This window comes from Fukomys damarensis, unplaced genomic scaffold (assembly GCF_012274545.1).
Source record: "Fukomys damarensis isolate Sample0158 unplaced genomic scaffold, DMR_v1.0_HiC HiC_scaffold_7, whole genome shotgun sequence".
NCBI lineage: Eukaryota > Metazoa > Chordata > Mammalia > Rodentia > Bathyergidae > Fukomys > Fukomys damarensis.
Window position 1 is genome coordinate 1,683,738 of NW_022900919.1, and position 22,253 is coordinate 1,705,990.

At 45.0% G+C, this 22,253-nt stretch overlaps 2 protein-coding genes across 6 annotated transcripts in view; one reads left to right on the forward strand and one right to left on the reverse strand.

The window, feature by feature from the left end:
* The window catches only part of Cyfip1 (cytoplasmic FMR1 interacting protein 1), a 57,491-nt gene extending 45,829 nt beyond the window's left edge, over positions 1–11,662 (forward strand). Inside the window, exons 24-31 of the mRNA XM_033761040.1 lie at positions 1,290–1,433; positions 4,747–4,837; positions 6,401–6,531; positions 7,157–7,229; positions 7,887–7,981; positions 9,054–9,292; positions 9,677–9,824; positions 11,484–11,662. Coding sequence (XP_033616931.1) covers positions 1,290–1,433; positions 4,747–4,837; positions 6,401–6,531; positions 7,157–7,229; positions 7,887–7,981; positions 9,054–9,292; positions 9,677–9,824; positions 11,484–11,648 — 1,086 coding nt within the window. The 3' untranslated portion in view covers positions 11,649–11,662. The remainder of the gene's footprint in view (positions 1–1,289; positions 1,434–4,746; positions 4,838–6,400; positions 6,532–7,156; positions 7,230–7,886; positions 7,982–9,053; positions 9,293–9,676; positions 9,825–11,483) is intronic.
* The window catches only part of Nipa2 (NIPA magnesium transporter 2), a 47,583-nt gene that overhangs the window by 6,319 nt on the left and 19,011 nt on the right, over positions 1–22,253 (reverse strand). The window contains exons 4-6 of one of the 5 annotated variants that reach the window (XM_010612956.3): positions 18,946–19,036; positions 17,527–17,687; positions 14,354–15,473 (exon numbers count right to left, since the gene is read on the reverse strand). In XM_010612956.3, coding sequence (XP_010611258.1) covers positions 14,839–15,473; positions 17,527–17,687; positions 18,946–19,036 — 887 coding nt within the window. In that variant the 3' untranslated portion in view covers positions 14,354–14,838. Of the gene's footprint in view, positions 1–581; positions 689–12,548; positions 13,311–14,353; positions 15,474–17,526; positions 17,688–18,945; positions 19,037–22,253 lie in introns of those variants that run through there. The other 4 variants (XM_033761036.1, XM_033761038.1, XM_033761035.1 and 1 more) reach the window with 4 other exon arrangements.

Below are 22,253 nucleotides of genomic sequence, written 5' to 3' on the forward strand. Positions count from 1 at the left end.
AGGAGGATCACAAGTTTGACACCAGAATAAATGATTTACTAAGATCCTGACTCAAAATGAAAAAGGGCTGGTTATGTAACTCAGTATAAAGACCCTGAGGTCAGTCTATAGTACTGTGACAGATTAATAGATAGGTGGAGTCTAAAAACAGTTAAGTGACAGAGGATGGTAGAATGGATTAAAAAATATGACTCAACTACATGTTCAAGAAACTCAATTCACACTAATAATCCAGGTGAGTGGGCCAGGGATTTAGCTCAGTGGCACCGTTGTCTGCCTCACAACCACAGGGTCCTGAGTTCAATCCCCAATATGGGGTGGGGGTGGGGATCCAGGTAAGTGAAAAGTGAAAAAAATGGAAAAAAAAACTATGTAAGCATTCATCACAATATAGTGAGTGAATATATTATTACCAAGGACATTAGTGAATGCTAAAGAGTTAGCGCCCCAAGTACACAGTAATTCTAAATGTTTATACAACAACCACGGCTTCTGCGTGGTCACTGACAGACGTGAGAGGGTGAATGAACACCCCCCACCCCACCCATCTCAGCTCTCCTCTCAGCGGTTGACAGAGTCACCTCACTGTGCATCCACCAAGAGGATCTGATTGTCCCACATCCAGCACCCCACACAGCAACACATGATGTTTCCAGATGGCCACGAGCATTCCAGAACGGCTCCTATCCTGGGCCACAAAGGAGGCGTTAGCAGAAGTGACAGAACTGAAATCACACAGTGTGTTGCCTAACCACAGTGAACTCAAACTATAGATCATTTAACAAAAGAAAGATTTAAAAAAATCTCCAAACACTTGAAAATGAGCACATTTCTATTTAAATCATGGTCAAAGAGGCAGTCTCAAGGGAAATTAAAAAGTCAGTCAACTGAATGAAAATACAAAATAACGTAAAAATGTTAGGGACATTGCTAAAGTAGTCCTGAGAGGGAAACTCTAAGAGCCCTGAATGTTGCCTGCAGTGTCTTCCTGTGCATCTCTGTACTGGCATCCATGGCCGGGCTCAGTGGCCCCTCGCACGACAGATGCTTGCCCTCCTTCCCTAGGGGCCTCTGCCCCCAGCCCTGGGTGTCCTTCCTCAGGATCTGTTTTAGCAGGTTTGCTTTTCCTAACAGATTGGAGACCTCCAGGCTTGCAAGGGCAGTGTATTTTACCGATGAGCCAGTGGATCTCTTTACAGGAGGGTGTTGTGTTGAATGCCTCTTGCTGTGGAGCTTTTCATGTGCACGAGTGTGTGGGGACTGTTTAAAGCTCTGTCCTTACTCCCCAGGCTCTGAACCTGGCCTACTCCAGTATTTATGGCAGCTACCGGAACTTCGTGGGGCCACCGCACTTTCAAGTCATCTGCCGGCTACTTGGCTACCAGGGCATCGCTGTGGTCATGGAAGAGCTTCTGAAGGTTGTCAAGAGCCTGGTGAGTTTCCCTGAAGGAGTTTCTCGCCCATGGCCAGGAATCGCCAGGGCAAGACCGCCAGCTCTTCTCTGAACTGTGAATCTTCAACAGATGAATGATTCCATTTCGTTTCAAACGCTTCTGGTACTGATTCGCCCCCATTTTTCCTACTTTGAGAAACTGGATCCACCATACCTGAGACCTGAGACAGGGGAACCCTTGAGACCAGGAGTTTGGAGCCAGCCTGACCCAGTCATTAAGAAAGAAAGAAAAAAGAATGGATCCAGGTCATTTTAATTTTAACCGATCCACAGAAGGCATTTCTAATTACCAAATCAGTGCCTTGCTTATAGGAGAGCATTACCTCCCACCCCCAGTTAAGTTTATTGGTACATTTAAAGCCAACAATACAGTTACATTTATCACTGGGACCTTGTACCTTTACATATCTCTTGGTTCTTATTTTTTTCCACATACCCTTGCCCTCCCTTCACCCCCTTTACCCTTCCCTATTTACAAAGACTTTCCATTTTCCTTTTTTCATTTTTCTTTTCCCTTATTTCCTTTCCGTTCCCCTTCCCACTTCCCCTTTAGCCATTTTCTTCCTATTTCACACTATGAATTATACCATTTAAATCTTATTTGTACTTTTAAGTTTTTCACACCAGAGAAACGATCCGGTATTTACTCAAGTGTGTCCTATTTATTTCACTTAAGAGTATGGCCTCAATGTGCATCCACTTAGCTATAAATGTCTCTAGTTTCTCATTCTTTATGGCTGAGTAGTACTCCATTTTATAGAAAACTACATCTTTTTTATCCAGTCTCGTTGATAGGCATTTGGGTTGTTTGCAAGTTTTAGCTATTACAAACTGTGCCACTGTAAACATAGTGTGCACATATTAATGTGGTAGATTCTTTTGGAAGGTTCTCTGAGGTGTCTCCATATTGATTTCCACAGTGGTTGCACCACTCCACACTCCCCCGAACAATGGAGAAGGGTTTCTTCTCCCCACAGCCCTGTCAGCATTTGTTGTTGGTTGATTTCTTGATAGCAGCCATTCTTTCTGGGGTAAGGTAGAATCTCAGTGTTGTTTTCATCTGCATCTTCTTGAATCACCAGTGATTAGTTAAACATTTTTATCATGTATTTATCTGCTGTTTTTACTTGTTTGTCTGAGAATAGTCTGTTCATTTCAGATGCCCATTTTTGAATCAGGTCTTTGTATTGGGGGGGGTCTGTTTTTTTTAGTTCTTTATATATTCTAGATAGTAGACCTTTGAGGAGTAGCTGGTAAAATTTTTTTCCCACAATGCTCTTAGCTCTTGGTGGTTTCTCTTGCACTGCAAATGCTTTTTAATACAATGAGATCCCAGTTGTTCTTTTTGCAAGTTCTTGTGCTGCTGAGGATTCATTCATAAAGTTTTCTCCTATGCCAATGTCTTAGAGTTCTACTTTTTTCCCCAGTCAATTTAGTGATTAGTGTTTGTTTTGATATTTAGATCTTTAATCCACTTAGATTTTACTTTAGTGCATTGTGAAAGATATGCATCTAGTTTTAATCTTTGACGATAAAAGCCAGTTTTTCCAACACCATTTATTGAAGAGGCTGTCTTTTCTCCACTGAGGATGGTTGGCTCCTTTGTCAAAGATAAATAGCTGAGTATGTCTGGTGTTGTTTCTGCATCTTCTAATGTTTTCTACTGATCCTTGGGTCTTTTTTTTTTTTGAGACAGGGTCTCACTATGTAGTTGAGACTGCCCTGGAACTCACTGTGTAGCCCAGGCTGGTCTTGAACTGACAGTGATCCTCCTGCCTCGGCCTCCCGAGTACTGGGATTACAGGCATGCACCACCACGCCCAGCATTGGGTCTGTTTCCTTGCCAGTACCATGCTGTTTTTATCAAAGTAGCTTTGTAGTGTAGTTTCAGGTTGGGAATTGTGATACTCCCTACCATGTCTCTGTTGCCTAGAATTGCTTTTGCTATTCTATATCTCTTCTGGTTCCAAATGAATTTTTGGTTTGTTTTCTTTGTGAAATATAGGGTTGGGATTTCAATCAGGATTGCACTGAATCTGTGTAGTTTTGGAAGTGTGGCCATTTTCACTATGTTGATTCTTCCAACCCAGGAGTAAGGGATTTTTTTTGGGGGGGGGGACTCACTATGTAGCCCAGGCTGGTCTCGAACTCACAATGATCCTCCTGCCTCAGCCTCCTGAGTGCTGGGATTACAGGTATACACCACCACGCCCGGCTTGTTTTTCCATTTTCTTATATCCTCTTCAATCTCTTTTTTCAGAGTGCTGTAGGTTTCAGCATAGAGGTCTTTTGTCTCCTTCATTAGAATGATTCCTAGATGTTTCATTTTTTTGGATGCTCTTGTGAAAGGAATTGTTTTCCTAGTTTCACTCTCAGTGAGTCTGTTATTTGTGTACAAGAAGCCTATTGATTTTTGAGTATTGACCTTGTTTGAACTACTCTGCTGAATCTGTCAGTTAAGTCTAGAAGTCTTTTGGAGCAGTGTTTTGGGGTCTTCTATGTAGAGTATCATGTCATCAGCAAATAGTGAGTTTAACTTCTTCCTTTCCTATCTTTATTACTTTTATTTGTCTCTTGTCTAATTACTGTGGCTAGTGTTTCTGCAACTATATTGAACAGGAGTGGTGATAGTGGACATCCTTGTCTTTTTCCTGATAGCAAAGTATTACTTTTTATCACTGAGTATAGATTTTCATCTCTCCCATTATTCATCTGCTAGTCAAAAAGCTTGAAGCTGAATGTGTGGCCATCTGAACTGAGTAGGACCTGACTGAGGAAATGAGATGGCCATCCATTGACAGGGAGACAGCGCTAACAGAATTCTAAGAATTTGATGAATCTGCAGCCACACAGTTATTCACAGTTAGAGCGCAGATGAGATTGCTCAGCCTTGACCCTGGGACTGCTGAGGCTCTGCCCCATGTGTGCAGGTTGGAAGAGGCTGATATTCTTGTGCCATAGCTGATCAGGTGACCAGCGCAGCCCTGTAGCTGTATAGACCCCATGGGAAGAGCTGGTTGTTGCCCCAACCTGGGGACTACGGTCCAGACTGAGGGTCATCAGCAGTGGGGGGGCCTGGGACCCCAGCGCTCCTGCCCCCCTCAGGACTCTGATTTACAGTGTGAATGTGTTCAGCCACGAAGATGCCTAGTCACTACTATCCCCAGAGGATCTCCTTCCCCAGCCAGTGCAGTGCTATAGCCTGATCTGTTAACAGGCGCTTTCTCCCAGTGCATGCTCACCGCAGCCTCCAAGAGAGTGGAGGCTGTAGCAGATGCACCCTGTGTCCCCAGCTCCAGGGTACGATCCTGCAGTACGTGAAGACACTTATGGAGGTGATGCCCAAGATCTGCCGCCTGCCCCGGCACGAGTATGGCTCTCCTGGTGAGTATGGGACCTGGGCTATGGAGCTCACAGCAGTGTCCAGGAGGGAAAGGCTCAGCCAGCCCTTGGACTGCAGCAGAGGACGTAAGGAAGACACTGTTGGGGAGAATTAGCTTTGCCTTCCCTGGGAGGAGGTAACAGAGCCCAGCAAACACACCATCCAAGCAGCAGGCATATGGCAGGAGGGTGTTGGCGAGGGTTAGGTGTCCAGGATGTGACTGGACACAGCTCTGCCACAGAGCCTGTCAGAGAGCACAGGAGCCTGACCTCTGGGTCCTGCTGCCCCTGAGTCATGAGGTAGCCCTCGTCTTTACACACATCCCTCGGGCTCCCGGGCAGATGTGTCCTTCAGGGTAGCTCTGTGAGTGCTACACAGGAGTTGCCGCTGTTGGGCTAACTAGGTAAGAGTTTTAATGATTCCACAGAGTACTGTTTTGGGAGAAAATTGAGCTGGTGGGAACTGTCAGGTAAGGCTGGCTCATGTCTTACGGGACAGCCATCTCTGTCCTGAGTGACTTGAGCCTCATGTGGGTGATGGCAGGAGACTGAGTGGCCACCTGCTGGTATAGCCCAGCACCTGGACATCTGTCAGGTGCCAGCTCACAACTGTTGGTGTCTGAGGGAGCAGTGCGGGGCCACTCTGCCACCATGAAGGGAAGGGAGTGTGTGTGTGTGGTCAATCCTGCATAGAATCCGATTTCAGCTCATCAGAAAGTACATGAAAAATGTTGGGATAGTAAAGTGAGTGGAGATGAAGCTGTGAACATTGCATTGAAAGCCACGTAGGCACTGCAGCACAGGGAAAGCCATCTCACCCATGATGGGTCTTTATGCAATGAGCTGGTGGATGGTGGCGCTGGCACCTGATAGGTGCCAAGCAGCAGTAGCCGGGGCCTACGCCATGGTGAAGAAGGGGCTGTCTCAGGCGCTTGGGCTGCAGGTCCTTGGAGTGGCCCTTGGGGCACAACCGGGGGCGGGGACGACAAGGTCTTGTTTCACTGCAGTTTCATCTCCAACTCTGTTTTCTCCGGGGTAATTGGGCTTAAGTCTTCTGCCTTACTGTGTCCATTTCAAAATCAGGCTGTCTTCTGCCTGGGTTTACACTGACTGTGTAGACCAGATTAGGAGTGTTGAATTTCTTTGCAGTCTTCATGGCTGCATTTTTGCATGCTGGATTACACTGTCCAGGCATCAAGTGAAGCCCCTGCCTCGCTGTGGAGCCCAGGGGTAGAGTGTGCGGCCTTCCCCAGCTGTGACGGTGAGCAGATGGGCGCATTTGCATTGGTGCCTGAGAGGTCCTGCACCTGCCAGACACATATCCGCCTCTGCGGGAGCTGACCGTGTGGGGTCTCTCCTGTACTCTTGTGTTCTGGAGGCCTCTTCTGAAGAGATGAGGTTGGCAGAAAAAGTGCCCGTCAAAGCCTGGGTACAGGACAGTGAGGTCAGTGGAGGATGGGTTGTGCTGCTCCCATTGATGGGCAGATGTGCAGCTGCCATGGAACCAGGATGCTAGGGCACTGCCCTCCCACCCCTGCCAACTTCCCACCTGCTTCTGTCCCTCAGGCATCTTGGAGTTCTTCCATCACCAGCTGAAGGACATCGTGGAGTACGCGGAGCTGAAGACCGTGTGTTTCCAGAACCTGCGGGAGGTGGGCAACGCTGTGCTCTTCTGCTTGCTGATTGAGCAGAGCCTGGTGAGTGCCTGGGCACTGCCCCACCATACCTGTCATCTCAATGGAGAACTTTTGGTGGGGACATCGGGGAGCAATGCTCTAAAACACCATCCTTTTTTCAGTTACTTATTTGAAATTTGTTCCTTGCACTTGAAAAACAAAAATGGAAGTTTTTCTGCACCTGCCCAGGGAGATTGTTGCTGTGTTGCTGCTTAAAGCATCTATCTTCTGGGCTTTGATGGCCTTGCTAGGACACAGCTGTGCTGGGGAACCAAACTGCTGGGGGCCGAGCTGTGGAAGATGATGTATTCACATTAGTTCAAGGCCAGATGCAGACACATCTGGGAATCGAAAGGCTCTGAGGGGCCATGTCTTTTGGCTTTCCTTTCTCCCATTCTCCTAGGTAGACTTTCCCACATTGTGGCAAAGGGTAACTGTAGCAGTGGCCTTACGCCCTCCTGACCTTGCCACCTGCTCACTGGGGACCCCAAGCGTCCACCCTGTCCACAACAGCACATTTCCATCATCCCTGCCTGCTGATTGACAGGCCACTCGATGTCCATCTTTCACTAAATGGCAAGAACGTACCTGTCTCCAGCAGCAGGCTTGCCAGTACCTCTAACACGGCTTCCCTTTCTCCGTGCAGTCTTTAGAAGAAGTATGTGACTTGCTGCATGCGGCCCCTTTCCAGAATATCTTGCCACGAGTCCATGTGAAAGGTGAGCCTGTGTCTCCACCCTGGACCACTCTCTACACAGTGCCACTTGCGCAGGGTGTGAGAGAGAGATGGTGGGGGGACTTGTCACAGTGGGCTAGGTGGACAGGTAAGTGGATGTAACCAAGTTAATGAATAACGACAGTGAGATGTCCGTGCGGAAATGTAGGATCTGCTTCAGAATGGCAGGGCACCAGGGAAGTGAGTTGATGGTTGTTTCAGCAATGAGTGGTTAAGAAGCTTGCTCTGATTTCCTGCTGCAGCTCACATTTGACATTTTCATTAAGTTTAAAAAAACGAATATTTAACAAAATCAATCCTGTTGGGCTTTCTTTGTGGGCTTTTCAGTTTATTGCATAGGGGAATTACACCAGTCCCAATTGAAAGTAGACCCTAAATGGAAACATTCCACAAGCAAATCTGCCAGCTTGAATTAAAACATCAAATGAGTTAGTTCTCAGAACTTCTTTCCAAAGAGAATCTATATCCATGTTAACAATCTTTTTTTTTGGTTGGTACTGGGGATCGAACTCTGGCCCTTGTACTTGCGAGGCAGTTAGTGGAACCACTGAGCGAAATCCCTAGCCCTTTTCAGCAAAATTTTTGTGACCGTTTCTTCCTACCAAGAAGGGAAATCTAATAATGTGTTTTTCCCCTGCAGAGGGGGAGCGGCTCGATGCCAAGATGAAGAGGCTGGAAGCTAAGTACGCCCCATTGCATCTGGTCCCACTCATCGAGAGGCTGGGGACCCCACAGGTACAGTGGCTGTGGCCGCCAGGATGTGGCACATTGAGGGCTCATGTGCATCCACCCCTGGCCCTTGAGGGGTGTGCGCAAGAGGCAGTCCAGGCACACTGTAGGTGAGCAGTAACAGACACAACACATGTCACCTGGCGCCGTCCATCCCTTGGCAAAGGCTTTCTTTTCCAACAGGAAACTGGACAGAAGGCAAGGCCTCAGGGCAGTCTATGATCCTGTCAGTCGACCTATGCACACTTGCCACCTCCAGCCCAATAATTCTGTCGGGACAACCTGTGCACTGCAGGGTGTCCAGTAGCACCCTGATCACTGCCTATTACATGCCAGTAGACCCAACATCACGGAGACCAAAAATGTCTCCACGCATTGCCAGATGTGTCCCGGAGGCAGTCACGCACAGCTCAGCACATCCCTCACTTTCCCCAGACTGTGAACTAGTCAGTCTTGGAGGATATGTACTTATTGAAGCTTGCTTTTTATTTTATTATTTTGAGTTTTGTGAGTTTTAATTATTTCAAAAGGCCTTGCAATTAAATAAATTACTGTTCAGAAATCTCCCACTTTTCATACAAAAATACTGTGCTACTGATACAGTTGAAAAAGTTCAACGACTTCTCCTGCAGGAGAAATTCACAGCGTTCCCAGGGTCACCACAGAACCTTGCCGTGGGCCTACCAGTTGGCTCCCCGGGGCCTGCATACCTGCCACCTGGGATCGGTTTTCCAGGCACTGTCCCACCATCACGTTCTTTTGCCTCCAGAGCAGCAATCTCCCCACTTCTTGTAGGGCTGGATCTGGGGAGAGAACACCACCCCCAACCCTGGTCCTGAGCTAGGCCTCCACTCATCGCCTGCCCTATTCCTTCTGGCCACCTCCAAGCAGGACAGTAAATGGTTTTGCCTGCTGCAAAGGGACTCAGCCGGCTCTGGGAGATCACTCCTCAGGTTCTGTAAAGGTTCACATCATTAGTTACTGAAGCTTGTTTGGGTGCTGCTTGCTTCCAGACATCCTTTCTGGCAGCTGCGTTATCTTGTCATTCTTAAACAATACATGGTTGTGCTTTCTGCAGCAAATTGCGATCGCAAGAGAAGGGGACTTGCTGACCAAGGAGCGCCTCTGCTGTGGCCTGTCTATGTTCGAGGTCATCTTGACTCGGATCCGGACCTTCCTGGACGACCCCATCTGGCGCGGGCCTCTGCCTAGCAATGGGGTCATGCACGTGGACGAGTGTGTGGAGTTCCACAGGCTGTGGAGCGCCATGCAGTTTGTGTACTGCATTCCTGTGGGGACGCACGAGTTCACAGTGGAGTAAGTGTGCTGTGTGGAGCCGGCAGGGGAAGTGGAGACCGCAGTAGTGAGATCTGGGAAGGATCAGGCATATTCAGAGCTGCTTTAGCGGCACTAAGCGAGCCTTCCTTTCTCGATGCCAGAGGACCCAGGACTAGACCCACGAGCCCTGAATACATAGGCTGCGTATCTCTGGGTGGCAGGTCCCTAACGTCCTTCCTCAAGGGTCTGGCGAAGGTTAAGAAATGCCAGAGTTCCAAAATGCTCTTTATGGAAACCCGGAAATCAGCAGCTGCTCAGGACCCCGCTCCCGGCTGTGGATGGACAGTGACTGCGCAGCGCCTTGCAGGCAGCTTAGTTGGTGCACACGTGTCCCTTAGTCCTGACCTCCGCTCTTGCTCTCAGGCAGTGTTTTGGCGATGGGCTGCACTGGGCCGGCTGCATGATCATCGTGCTGCTTGGGCAGCAGCGGCGCTTTGCGGTACTGGATTTCTGCTACCACCTCCTCAAAGTGCAGAAGCATGATGGGAAGGATGAGATTATCAAAAGTGTGGTATGTGGACAGACACTTTCCAGAAACCTTTATTTTTTTAATTTATTTTTTTGGTACCAGAGATCGAGCTCAGGACCTTGTGCATGTGAGGTAGGGGGCAGCACCACTGACCTTTATAAATCCCAGGCCCAGAAGTCTCCTTTCTATTGAGATTTTGGGGATGAGGTTTCACCAACTGAAACTTTCATTCCTAAAGTGGACCTAAATGTAAGTGCCAAGTAACAAAGTTTGGAAGATTTAAAAAAACAAACGAAACTGCCATTTTCTTTCTCTGACTTATCTTGTCTGTAGGACCTGCACCCTCAGATTACTGGTATACTCTTCCAGTCTTCTCTGTACAACTTAAAATAGGCTTTAACTGCCTTTGTCATTTTAATGGAAACCCTTACAGCTGAATTCTAGAGAGCACTGCTCCTTGTAGTCTGAAATGATCTTTCATCTATTCTCTGGGACTGAAGTTAGACGTCAGCCCTCCTTATAGCCCCGTACCCTGCTGATAGCGCTCCTGCGAGTGCAGAGTCCACACAGGCCGGGGTGTGAGCGGCATGGTTAATCACTGTCACTCTCACCACACCCAGGGCAGTATAGTCCCGGACCTCCTCTCATTGCCAATTGGCATGGCAGTGCTGTGGCAAGGGGCTGATTTCAGACCCCCGTACTCGGAGGAACAGGTCCCCATCTCCTCCTGGCTGCTAGCCCATCTCAGCTTCCGGCACTCCCCATTGCCGTGGCTCTTCTTCTCTAGCCAGGAAAAGGCCTGTCCCCATATAATCAGACTGGGTCTGGCTGGGCGTCCAGGAGGCTGTACTAGTCTTCAGTTCTGTAACTGCAGATTCCAAGTCTGCTTTGTGAGGCAGGGGAACAGGTGTGGGTGTCTAAAGGCTCCTGTAGCCACCACACATCATTTTCTGGGCTTTGTCAGCCGCTGAAGAGTTCCTTCTTTGTGTCTTTCAGGTAACTTGCTTCAGCTGGATCTAGTCTGCTGAGTTTCTATCTCCAAAAGTCCTATGTTCCTTTTTTCAAGTTCAATTTAGTTCTTCCAGTTTTGGTTTGAAATTGATACAAATTAAGTTTATGATTTTCTTCCTAAGATTTGCATTTGTTCCTCTCATTGCCAGGGGCTGGTGCCAACCTGGGACCACATTAGCCTGCACTTTCAGGTGTGCTCCGGTTTGCTCACAGCCCAGGCTGTCTCCTCACCCCAATGCCGCTGTTGTCTCTTTACCCACCCCCCCTTTTTGGTACTGGGGATCAAGCTCAGGACCTTGCACTCCCAAGGCATGAGCAGTGCCACTGAGCTGAATCCTATCTTACCACCTTTGTGGGCTCAACCACAAGTACCTGTAAAAGTCTGTGTTTTCTGTTACTCTTTGTCTAGATCTATCATAGCAGCAATGTCAGTGAAGTCTAGAACTTGTTTTACTACTGAACATACTGCCTTCATCTTTATAGTCCCAGCTTTTACCATACAGTAGGTTAATACGTTTATCGAATGAGTACTTTTGCAGTTTTGTAGTTCATGTGGCAGCATGGAACCAACAGAGAAACACATTTAAATTGAAAGTACATTGGCTAGTTTGCTGTAATTTTTCTGAGAAAATAATGAAAATCCTAACATTGTGAGTTACAAAAAAGTGCCTGGTCTCCCCACTGTTGTAGCCTTTGAAGAAGATGGTGGAGAGGATTCGCAAGTTCCAGATCCTCAATGACGAGATCATCACCATCCTGGACAAGTACCTCAAGTCGGGCGACGGCGAAAGCACACCTGTGGAGCATGTGCGCTGCTTCCAGCCGCCCATCCACCAGTCTTTAGCCAGCAGCTGAGGTGCAGGGCGGCCCCAGCACAGCTGCCCCAGCATGGCTGTCGTGCAGTTCTAACTGCCCAGTGAGATTCTTAGGGACTATTTTTCAGTACCTCTGCACTTGTTCATGGGCGCACTTTTTGATCTAAAAGCTTAATTTTATAAAATTGACTTATTTTTCTAGACTAAAACTGTAAATGCTTTTGGTAATTAGGGAGTCTGAGAACACTGGGCTGATTGATGCCATCATGTTCCAGGTTAGGTCCCAACAGCTGGCCACACCATAAAACACTGCCGAGTTCATTCATTTTCCCCTTGATAAACATAATACCTGCTAATTGTATTAAACTCCTATCCCGATTACCATTAAACTTCATGACTAGTTAGCTGTAGATTAGCGAGTTTTCTGGTGTTCTTTCATGAACACTCTTTTTAAAGTCATTATCCTTCTTTTGTGCCGGTGTTTTGGAAAGTAGTGAACTCGATTCTTTGGTTTCCACTAAATCCAAATATAAAATCTAGGAGTACAGTTTAGGAAAATAAAACTAATGAAATCTAGTTGTGTGCATTCATTTCCTGCCACCCATCCTGGTTGGCACAGGTAGGTACTCTCTCCTAGTTTAGACGGCTTCTGGCCAGGTTCCGGGACTCATCTCCAGGATGCTGATGTGGGAAAGGACAGTGACACCCTGGAAACACTACCCTCCTCACCAGCACAAACACTCAGATGAGTGAGATGGAAGAAACGTATGTGGCTGCCCCATTCTGTGACCCAGAGGCTGGCGGTGTGGGACAGCAAACACTGCACACAAGGAACCAAGGAGCCCGAGTCCCATCCTGAGTCCCTGGCTTTCCCTCCCCACTGCTAGGTGACCTGTCTCATGACTGGAATTGCCCCAACAGACTAGTTTGGTCTACTTACTGAAATATGGAAATGGATAAGAACTGAGAGCCAGGTACAGTTGGTCTGATGTAGTCCCAGCTACTCTGGATGCTGAGATGGAAGGATCAAGGCCATCCTGGGGAACATCGTGGGACTGTCTCAAAAAAAGGGGGGAAAGAAAAGAAACCGCATTACTGGGCTAGGGAGCACCGAAGTGCAGGAGCTTCAAGCACAGCACAAATAGGACAGCAAAGTGCTTTGCCATACTGTTAACCCGAGCTACGTGACCTTTAACAGAACTATTATAAAAAGTCACCCATGACTGGTGACAGGAACTAATAACCTTAGGATGAGTATTCTGCTACAGATTAGGAGTGGTGTCTGCCTTATGCAGCACAGAACGAAAGTTATTTACAAATGCAGGGCCTTGTGCTTGCCAGGCAGGTACAGCTCCACTGAGTTACACCTCCAGCCAAAAGCTATTTGAATTAATGAAAATGCAACAAGTACTTCTGTACAGAAGGATTCCTAGTGCTGTAAAATGTCAGAAAAAATTTGTTAGCATCAGTTAGGCATTCTCTTTGAGGGCACCACCATCCCCAAGGGAGTGAAATCTGGCTTATTCACAAACTGGAATAAATGATACCTAAGCAGAGAAATGGTGTGCAATACATGGGAGGGCTGGGTGGAGCTCAGTGCTACTGTGCTTACCTGTCATGTGGAAGGCCCGCTTGGAGCCTTAGCGCCAATTTTTTTTTTTTTTTTTTTTTGAGGGTACCATGTATCAAACTTGGCTCCTTGTGCTTGCGAGGCAGGCAGTAGAACCATTAAGATAAATCACTGGCCCCAGCAGCAACTACTTTTTAAAAACATATATGGAAGGGTCTTGGCAGAAAAATGTTTCTGAAACTCCTTGGAGCACCAATGCAAACTGGAGGAAATATTTCACAATCTGGGTAAGTGTCCGCCCTGCCTGGAGTCCAGTCCCTGGGAGAGCTGCAGTGACCTCCGCATCACATGGGACTCAATGCTGAGTGGCAGCCAGCACTGCAGTCTTCAGGAAGAGTAGCAAACAGGCCCAAGCCTCTGCTCTTGCAGTCACCTGGGGTGGGACATTATATATATTTAAAGGCCAACAAACAACTCTAAATAAATAGGTTTTGAAATTGGAATAGGGTTCATTACACATGTTTGTAATTTCCCATAAGCATGTGTCCATAAACATTTTCTAAAAGTCCAAAATATATGATGTCCAGATGAAGTCTTAAGCAAAGTGAGTACCTGATACAGATCATACTTTACACAATTTCACATTCGCACTTTCATAACACAGGTTAAATTTATGGAGTCACCCCAGTGTCCTGATTTTATTTCCCAGTTGTTAGAAGTTCTAACACTATAATTCATATGAAAATATACTGAAAAGTTCAAGAACGGATGCAAAATGGCAACGAAGGTTGTAGGCACCATGGGATTCAACTGACTAAAGAATAAACTTACCCCAGTGGTAAGTGGGGCCAGACTGCTAAGCAGGCCAAGCTGGCTAGGGAGCTGCTAAGGAGGCGTCAGATGCACACAGGAAACATGAAACCAGATGCATGGGACAAGTCAGCGTGAGATGCTTCCTCCACATGATTCCCTAATCTTGTTTTTAGAAAAGACTGTCATTTAAAAATTGTGGATTCCTACACTGGGCGTGGTGGTACACACCTGTAATTCCAGTGCCCAGGAGGCTAAGAGGATTGCCACTAGTTCAAGGCCTGACTGGGCTACATAGTTCAAAGCAGCCTGTACTACAGAGCAAGACCCTGATTCAAAAAATAAATTTAAAAAAATTGAGGATTCCCTTAAACTAATACTACAAAATTAAAATAATTCATCAAACAGGAGTCAATTTTACAGGTGAGGAAAATCACAAGATAATGTATTGGGATAATTTTGGTTTTTTTAACACTCAAAAAGCCTTACACGGCCAGAGATCAATGGAGGGGGATGACAGATATACATTTCAGAACCTTCATCACCAATGAAAAAATAAATCATTTCATAGACTTAAAACTGTCATTAGTGCAGTTAGATTTTGAAGAAATAATAAAAATGTAAAATACCTCTACAATAATACAATGTTAATAGAAATTGGCTATGTACTAAGGTCATTTTAGTAAGCTACCATTGTTTAAATATAAGAAAGTAATTTCTTGGTCCAAATTAGTGAAACCTTAAAAAAGATTGTCTTTAGAGAACACTGAGTACAATGCTTTTTCAGACATTCTGATATTCAAAATCTGTTGTAAGAGAGCTACTGATTAACCTTTTAATCACATCTTTCTTAAAAAGCTGTCAGGCTTCCATTTCTCCGGGAGACACTTTCACCAGAGTGCTGTTCAATTCCACAAGCTAAGCTTTCTTCATTGTTATTAAGCACTTCATACATGTTAGAGAGACTGCCATTCACTGCTTTTTCATCTTTTCGAAAAGAGATGGGCAGACTTGCTAGACTAAAGCTGACATCTTTAAAGGCATGCAACAAAAATATCCCCACAATGATTGTGAAGAAGCCACTCAGAGTTCCAATGACATCATCCACAGGCATATCCTGCCACTCCTTGAAGAGAATAGCTGAGCACGTTAAAACTGAGGTGGTGAAGAACACATAATAGATGGGAGTCACAATGGACGTGTTGAATATGTCCAGCGCCCGGTTCAGGTAGTTGATCTGAGTACCCACGCAGACCACCAGGCTCAGCAGAAGGATCCAGGCCAGCGGGTGCTGCAGCACAGGCCTGCCCGCCAGCAGCTCCTTGATGGCGATGCCCAGGCCCTTCACGCAGGAGACCGAGAACGCGCCAATCACAGAGCAGATGGTGATGTACACCAGGATGTTGGTCTGCCCATGGCGAGGCCCCACCACGAAGATCAGTATCAAGGACACAATGACCACAAGTGTTGCAAAGACAACAAAGCCTGGAGGAAAGGAGTTAAGTTACCTGCATCAAACATTTGGTCAAATGTTCTTAAATACAGATAATCCAAACAAAATATAACTAACTAGACAAGAAGCAGAAAAAGGATGCCCCCCAAAAAATTTAGGGCCAGGGATTTAGCTCAGTGGTTCTGCCACTTGACTCACAAGCACAAGGACCCAAGTTCGATCCCCAGTACCAAAAAGAAAAAGGATGTGGCCCAAAGAAAAACCATCTTGCTTTTCCTGCCATAGCAATCATGGCACAAGCATATAATTCCAGCACTTGGACTCCTGAGACAGGAGGACTGATGTGAGCTTGAGGCCACCCTGGCCACAGTTCAAGACCAACCAACCTAAATTACCTACATAGCAAAACCCTATCTCAAAAAAAGGAAAGACATCCTGGGGAGGAGGCTAAAGCTGAGGCAGGAAGATCCCCATTTAAGGCCAATTAAGGTAACTTAGCAAGGCCCTATCTACAGGTAAAAAGGGCTGTGGATATAGCTCTGTGGTAAAGCACATGCCAAGCACATGCCTAGCGCATGGCCCTGCTTCTGAGCCCCACTATTGTTAAAACAAACATAAGACCAGAAAGAAAAACTCAAAAGGAAGGCTAGACAATAACTAAGGAAAGCTCCCAAAAGGCACAGTAAAAATGCCAAATGGTGAAAAATAAGACGAAAATAAAAAAGGAAACAAATGGGCTGGAGAGGTAGTTCAGTGGCAGAGTACTTGTCCAGCATGCACAAGGCCCACACCAAAAAAGAAAATAAAGTGCAATTCAGGAGGTCCAATCAGTACAGTAAGGCTGGTGCTCACCTGTCATCCCAGTAGCCTGGGAGGCCAAGGCAGGAGGATCGCAAGTTTGAGCACAGCCTGAGCAACTTAGTGACTTAGCAAGACCCTTCAAGCTCTGGGTTTAGAACCCAGTACCACAAAAGACAAAAATAAACTTCAATTCAGTTCCAAAGAGTAAGATATCAACCTTCAAGTTAAAAATACTGAACAAGAGGGCTGCGGATTTAGCTCAGTGGTTTCGCTGTCTGCTTCACAAGCACCAAGTCCCGAGTTTGATTGCCAGTACCCCCCAAAAAAACCCAACACAACCTAGCACAACAAAATGGAGCCACATCAGTAGGAAATTCTAGACACCAGTGACCAAACAACAACAAAAACAAACAAACTCCAAAGGCTTCCAAAGTAAAAATATAACAAATAAAATCAACTACATTTGATTTGTGGTGTATTTTTCCCCCCTTTGGTACAGGGGATTGAACTAGAGACTTGGTGCTTCTGAGGCAGGTGGGACTTTACTGAGCTAAATCCCTGGCCCTACATTTGATTTCTTAATAGCAACACAAAGTGAAGACACAATGGAGACAGTAGGAAAAGAAAACATGATATGGTTAAGATGAGAATAAAAACTATATAATGACAAAATAAACAAGTACACAAACCCAAGTAGATGCAGTAAGATATAGTAGGTAATGATATGACATGCATGTTATTTAGAAATGCAGAGTTTAAAGGACAATACTGAAAGGACAGGTTAATGTTGCTGTGTTAGCTAAGGCCAAACAAAGAGTGGAGGAGGGGGAGGAGAGTGAGGGGGGAGAGAGAGAGAGAGAGAGAGAGAGAGAGAGAGAGAGCAATCACTTTCAATATTCACACAAAGTTTTAGTTATACTGTAATACTAAAAACTAGCCAGGTGTGGTAGCACACACCGATAATCCTATTACTCAGGAGGATAAGGCAAGAGAAGTGCCAAGAGTTCAAGGCCAGCATAGACTACATACATAGCAAGATGCCATCTCATAAAACCAAACCAAAAAGTAAAGGAAAAACTAAAGTACAGCTGGGTGTGGTGGTGCAGACTGTGATCCCAGAACTTGGGAGGCAGAGGCAGGAAAATCACTGCCAGTTCAAGACCAGCCTGGGCTATACAGTGAGCTCAAGGCATGGCTAGATTACACAGAAAGACCCTGTCTCAAGAAACAAAAACAAAAAAAGTAAAATTACAATACAACCAATAAAGCTTTTCTTCTTCTTACCTGGATCACCTAGCTTGTGTGACATTTCATCCAGGGTCTCGATCTCCTCCTCCTTTGGAGCATGGATGACCATCACTGTGGATCCTAGAATACTTAGCAAACACCCAATTTTCCCATGAAGATTCAGTCTTTCATTTAGGAAGTATGAAGAAAGGATGGCACTAAAATGTCAGGAAAAGGGGGTTGAGAACTTTAATCAGCTACTTTCCTAATTTGTAAACATCCGCAGACTCATGGTTTATTGAACTCACACTAAAGCAGTGTGATTATGAAGATTCCAGCTTTCAGCCAAAGTAAAAATGTACATCTGACTATACATGCAATCAATTGCTTCATCATATACCAAGTCTGTGTATTTACCATCTTTCCTTTTCAACAAATTTACTGTTTAAGAGCTATACTTGTAGGACCTGGGATTTAGCTCAGTGGTTCCCCTGCCTGCCTCACAAGTGAAAGGTCCCCGTCCAACCAGAAAAAAAAAAAAAAGCGCTATACTTTGTAAAACTTAGATCCTAATTAAAAATTGATAGCCAGCCAGGGATTTAGCTCAGTGGTTCCACCTCCTGCTTCGCAAGCACAAGGTCCCAAGTTCGATTCCCGGTAACAACAACAACAAAAAAATTGATAGCCAAACCAAACCAATACTTAAAAACCGTTCAGCTTTTCTCTACTGCTTAATCTGATACAGTCCACTTATATGTCCATTTAACTGTATATAATTTGCCACTTAGTTATCCCATGTTATTTACAAATACAGTTAAAAGAAACTACATGCTGAGAGCACTGAATTATTAATTTGCCTAAATTACCAGATCTTAATTATATCTGTTTTAATAACATGGCTAGTTTTATCCACACCCAAAAAGAAAATATACAATAAACCAATATGATGTAAAAAAGGATAAAGACCATAACCTTATTTTATATATAGTTCTTTGAAAAAAAGGTTAAGAACATGTAAATCTAGCAAACCAACTTTCAGAATAGGACCCCAAATCAGATTCCGAAATGGGTGTGCAGCTTAATTGCTGAAACCACATGAGCAGGCCAGTCCAGCGCCTTAAGCTGCTGGCAGCACCCAGGGCTGTGGCCAGTGACGTCCTGAGGCAGGTAGGGCAGTCTAACCCTCACTGCCAGGCCATACCAGAGCGCACTTGGACTGAGGTGATTGAGAAACAAGGCGACAGTGGGGTTTTCAAAATTCAGAGTTGTGCACAACCAAAGCAGAAATCACTTCCCCCACTCATCAACAGCCAGCCTATGGAGAGGTAACATTCTGGGAGCAGCTTACTAACAGTGTGAAAAAGTCCCAAAGGCTGTTGAAATGTAAATTCTGCCCATCCACATAGTCAGATGACACTGAGTGCTTCACACACTGACACTCTCACAACCGCTTCTGCACTTGGGACTTGTCCTTACCTCACGAGGACACTGAGGGCGCCAAGGGGGGTCACCAGCGTGGCTGGGGCAAAGGCATACGCGGCGAAGTTGGCCACCTCACCAGCTCCCACTGTGAGACATACAACAACAGACTCAAGAGCATGCAATTTGGAAATGTCTGCATTGCAACTCCATGTATCAACGTTCATATTTTTTCCTATGATTAAGGTTTATGGTTCTGTAAATTATCAGCTCTGAGCATCAACATCAATTAGAATCAACACAAACACATTTTGGTTTTTTGTTTGTTTTTTTTTTGTACCAGGAATCAAACTCAGGACCTTGAGCTTAAGAGGCAGACGTGATGCCACTGAGCTAAATCCCTGGCCCCACAAACACAATCTTAACTGAAGAAATTAATTCATGCTTACTTGATGGTGCTTCCATAAAAAAAATTAATGTCCTACAATGCATACAAATTAATTAAGACAAAACTGATACAAAGGTACTTCAGACTTTTTCACTGGCTCTTCCTTTTGTTTTTAAAATATTAATGTGTGTAATACATAATTATTAACTTGTTTTAGGGAACCAGTATCTTGATATGATCCTCTCTTCTCTCCTATTCTTCTGCTCCCTTGCCCTGGCTCTTCTTTTTTAAAACCCAAGTCACAGTGCGAGTAGGATTAGAAACTATGGCAGGGAGGGCTGGGGATTTAGCTCAGCGGTTCAGTGGCCTGCCTAGCAAGCGCAAGGACCCGAGTTCAATCTCTGGTACCCAAAACAAACAAACAAACAAAACAAAATAAAACAAAAAAAGAAAAGAAACTATGGCAGGGAGAAAAACAATGACACTATTTTCCAATTTACATTTTATTAAGGAAAGGCCAAATACATGTCTCAAACAGTTTCAAGTACCACTAGGGAAACTAAAGCCAGAAAGGACAGCATGCTGAGGAGGGAGGCACCCTTCTGTGCAGTGGATGGGAGGAGATCTGCAGGGCGAGGGGAACAGAGGGCATTCGCTCTGCACACCTCTCTGGGGTGAGCCATCCAGAGAGAAGGGTGAGTACCCAAACCCCACTGACGCCAGGGTGGCTCCAACAGGAACAACCAGGGACAGCAGCGGGGAGGCAGAGGGAGCTGGGCCACAGCAATGGGTCTTGCTGAGATGCGATGGGAATTTTACCCCAACAGCAAGACCACCTCAAAAAGGGAGGGATTATCACACCTACATGTCTACTAAGTTATTCATTTTCTCTTATTAAAATAATTTTTATATGCTTTCGGTATGAACACTGTGTTCATTAAACACATCTCAATTCCTTTTTTCAGACTGCATTTGCCTTTAATAGATTGTTGTGATTAAGATAAGGTTTTAGGGATTTAAAAATTTTTCCTTTTCTTTTATAATGCTGAGGAGATAAATTCTTTTTCTTTTTGAGTTGTTCTCACTATAGACCCCAGGCTTGCCGGCAACTCAATCCTCCTGCCTCAGCTTCCCAAGCATGCATCATTATGCCCAGGTGGGATCATAAATTCTTTTGTTTGTTTTGCTTTTGACACAGGGTCTCATTATGTAGTCCAGGCTGGCCTCAAACTCAAGGTGATCCTCCTAGCTCAGCCTCCCGAGTGCTGGGATCACAGGTGTGTGCCACTATACCCTGGGATCATAAATTGTTAATTTCAATGTCAAATCTTAAAATATTTCCCTCTGTATTCTTGTTTTTCTCAAGCATTTTAAAATTATTTTTCTAAATTTTGTACTTGCTCAGTTCTCTAGGGCCCTGCCTTTCACATTTACGCCTATGAACCACCTGAAGTGGACTGTATGTTCAGTATCACAGAAACCAATTTTCTTCTTTTCCATATGGGCAATTAGAGTAACACTGAAAAGTGTATTTCTATGCCTTGATGCTGCCTGTCATGTACTGACTGTGAGTCTATTTCATCACTCTCCATCCTATTGTTTAATTTATCTATCCTGGCACAATAAAACACTGAGTTAATGAGTGTCCCTTCTCAGTAAGCCTTGGCCAACAGAGCAGGGTCTTTCACCACTGCTTCTTAAGCATCGCTGCTCCTTCTGGGCCTCTGCATTTTACATAAAGGTCATCATAAAATCTATAGTTCTGAATGGGATCACCCAACTTGTAATACAGCATGAAAAACATGACAACTCTATAATGAAGAATTATATCATCACCCCATAAAAATACAATTGTCACTGAAAAGTCCTCGAAGGGCTCGGGATTTAGCTCAGTGGTGCCACCACCTGCCTCGCAAATACAAGGTCCTGAGTTCGAATCCTGGTACCCAAAACAAAAGCACTTGAATATGATTAAGTGACTTTTCTTAATAGTACAAAGGTTTTTGTTTTTTTTTTTAAACAAATCTAAAAACAAGCACAGTAAGTACCAAAATGGGGAAATCTTGAAGGCTTTATTATTATAATATATATATTTTGTTTGCTTGTTTTGGTACCGGGGATCAAACTCAGGTCTCTGTGCTTGCAAGGCAGGTGGTGGAACCACTGAGCTAAATCCCCGGCCCTCCTTTTTTTTTTTTTTTTTTTTTTTTTTTTAATGCAGTACTTTACTGAATTTCTAGCCAGCATAACAAGACAGTGATGGGAGGATATAAGAAAGAGATATGTAAAATGTCGTTATTTGCAGATTACATACTTTGAGTTTAAAAATTTCAAAGAATACAAAGATTTAGTAGTGTTGTTGAATACAAAGTGAATGTACTAAGCCTACCTATAAAGTAGCAATAATTACAAAATGACATGTTTAAACAGGACTACTTGCATGTAATTTTAAAACCAGAAACAGCTCATTATAAATCTAAGAAAAGATGGGAAAGACATTTAGAAAAAAATTAAAAGAGGGCCAGGTGTAGTGGTGCACTCCCGTAGTCACAGCACTCAAGAAGAGGCTGAGGCAGGAGGATCACTGTGAGGTCAAGGTGACGTGGGTTATACAGTAAGTATGAGGCCAAGGTGCACTATGTACATAGTGAGACCTTGTCTCAGAAAGAAAGTAAAATTTGTCAATCTGATAAATTACAAGATTAGCTCCCTACAACTGTGCCAACTCTGCATCCCTGAAATCAATCTCACTTACTCCCATTGTATTCCACTTAGGGTATTTTCTCAATACATATTTATGAGTAAGACCAGACTGTAAAAGCCAGGCACGGGACACACACCTGACATCCTCCTCTTGGCCTCCTGAGGAGCTGGCGCTTGGTCCCACGCACACTGCATGGGCTCTGTATCAGCACAGCCTGACACCAGCCCACCCTTCTGGGCTCCCCGGAACTCAGACTCTTGGCCTCCTCTGACA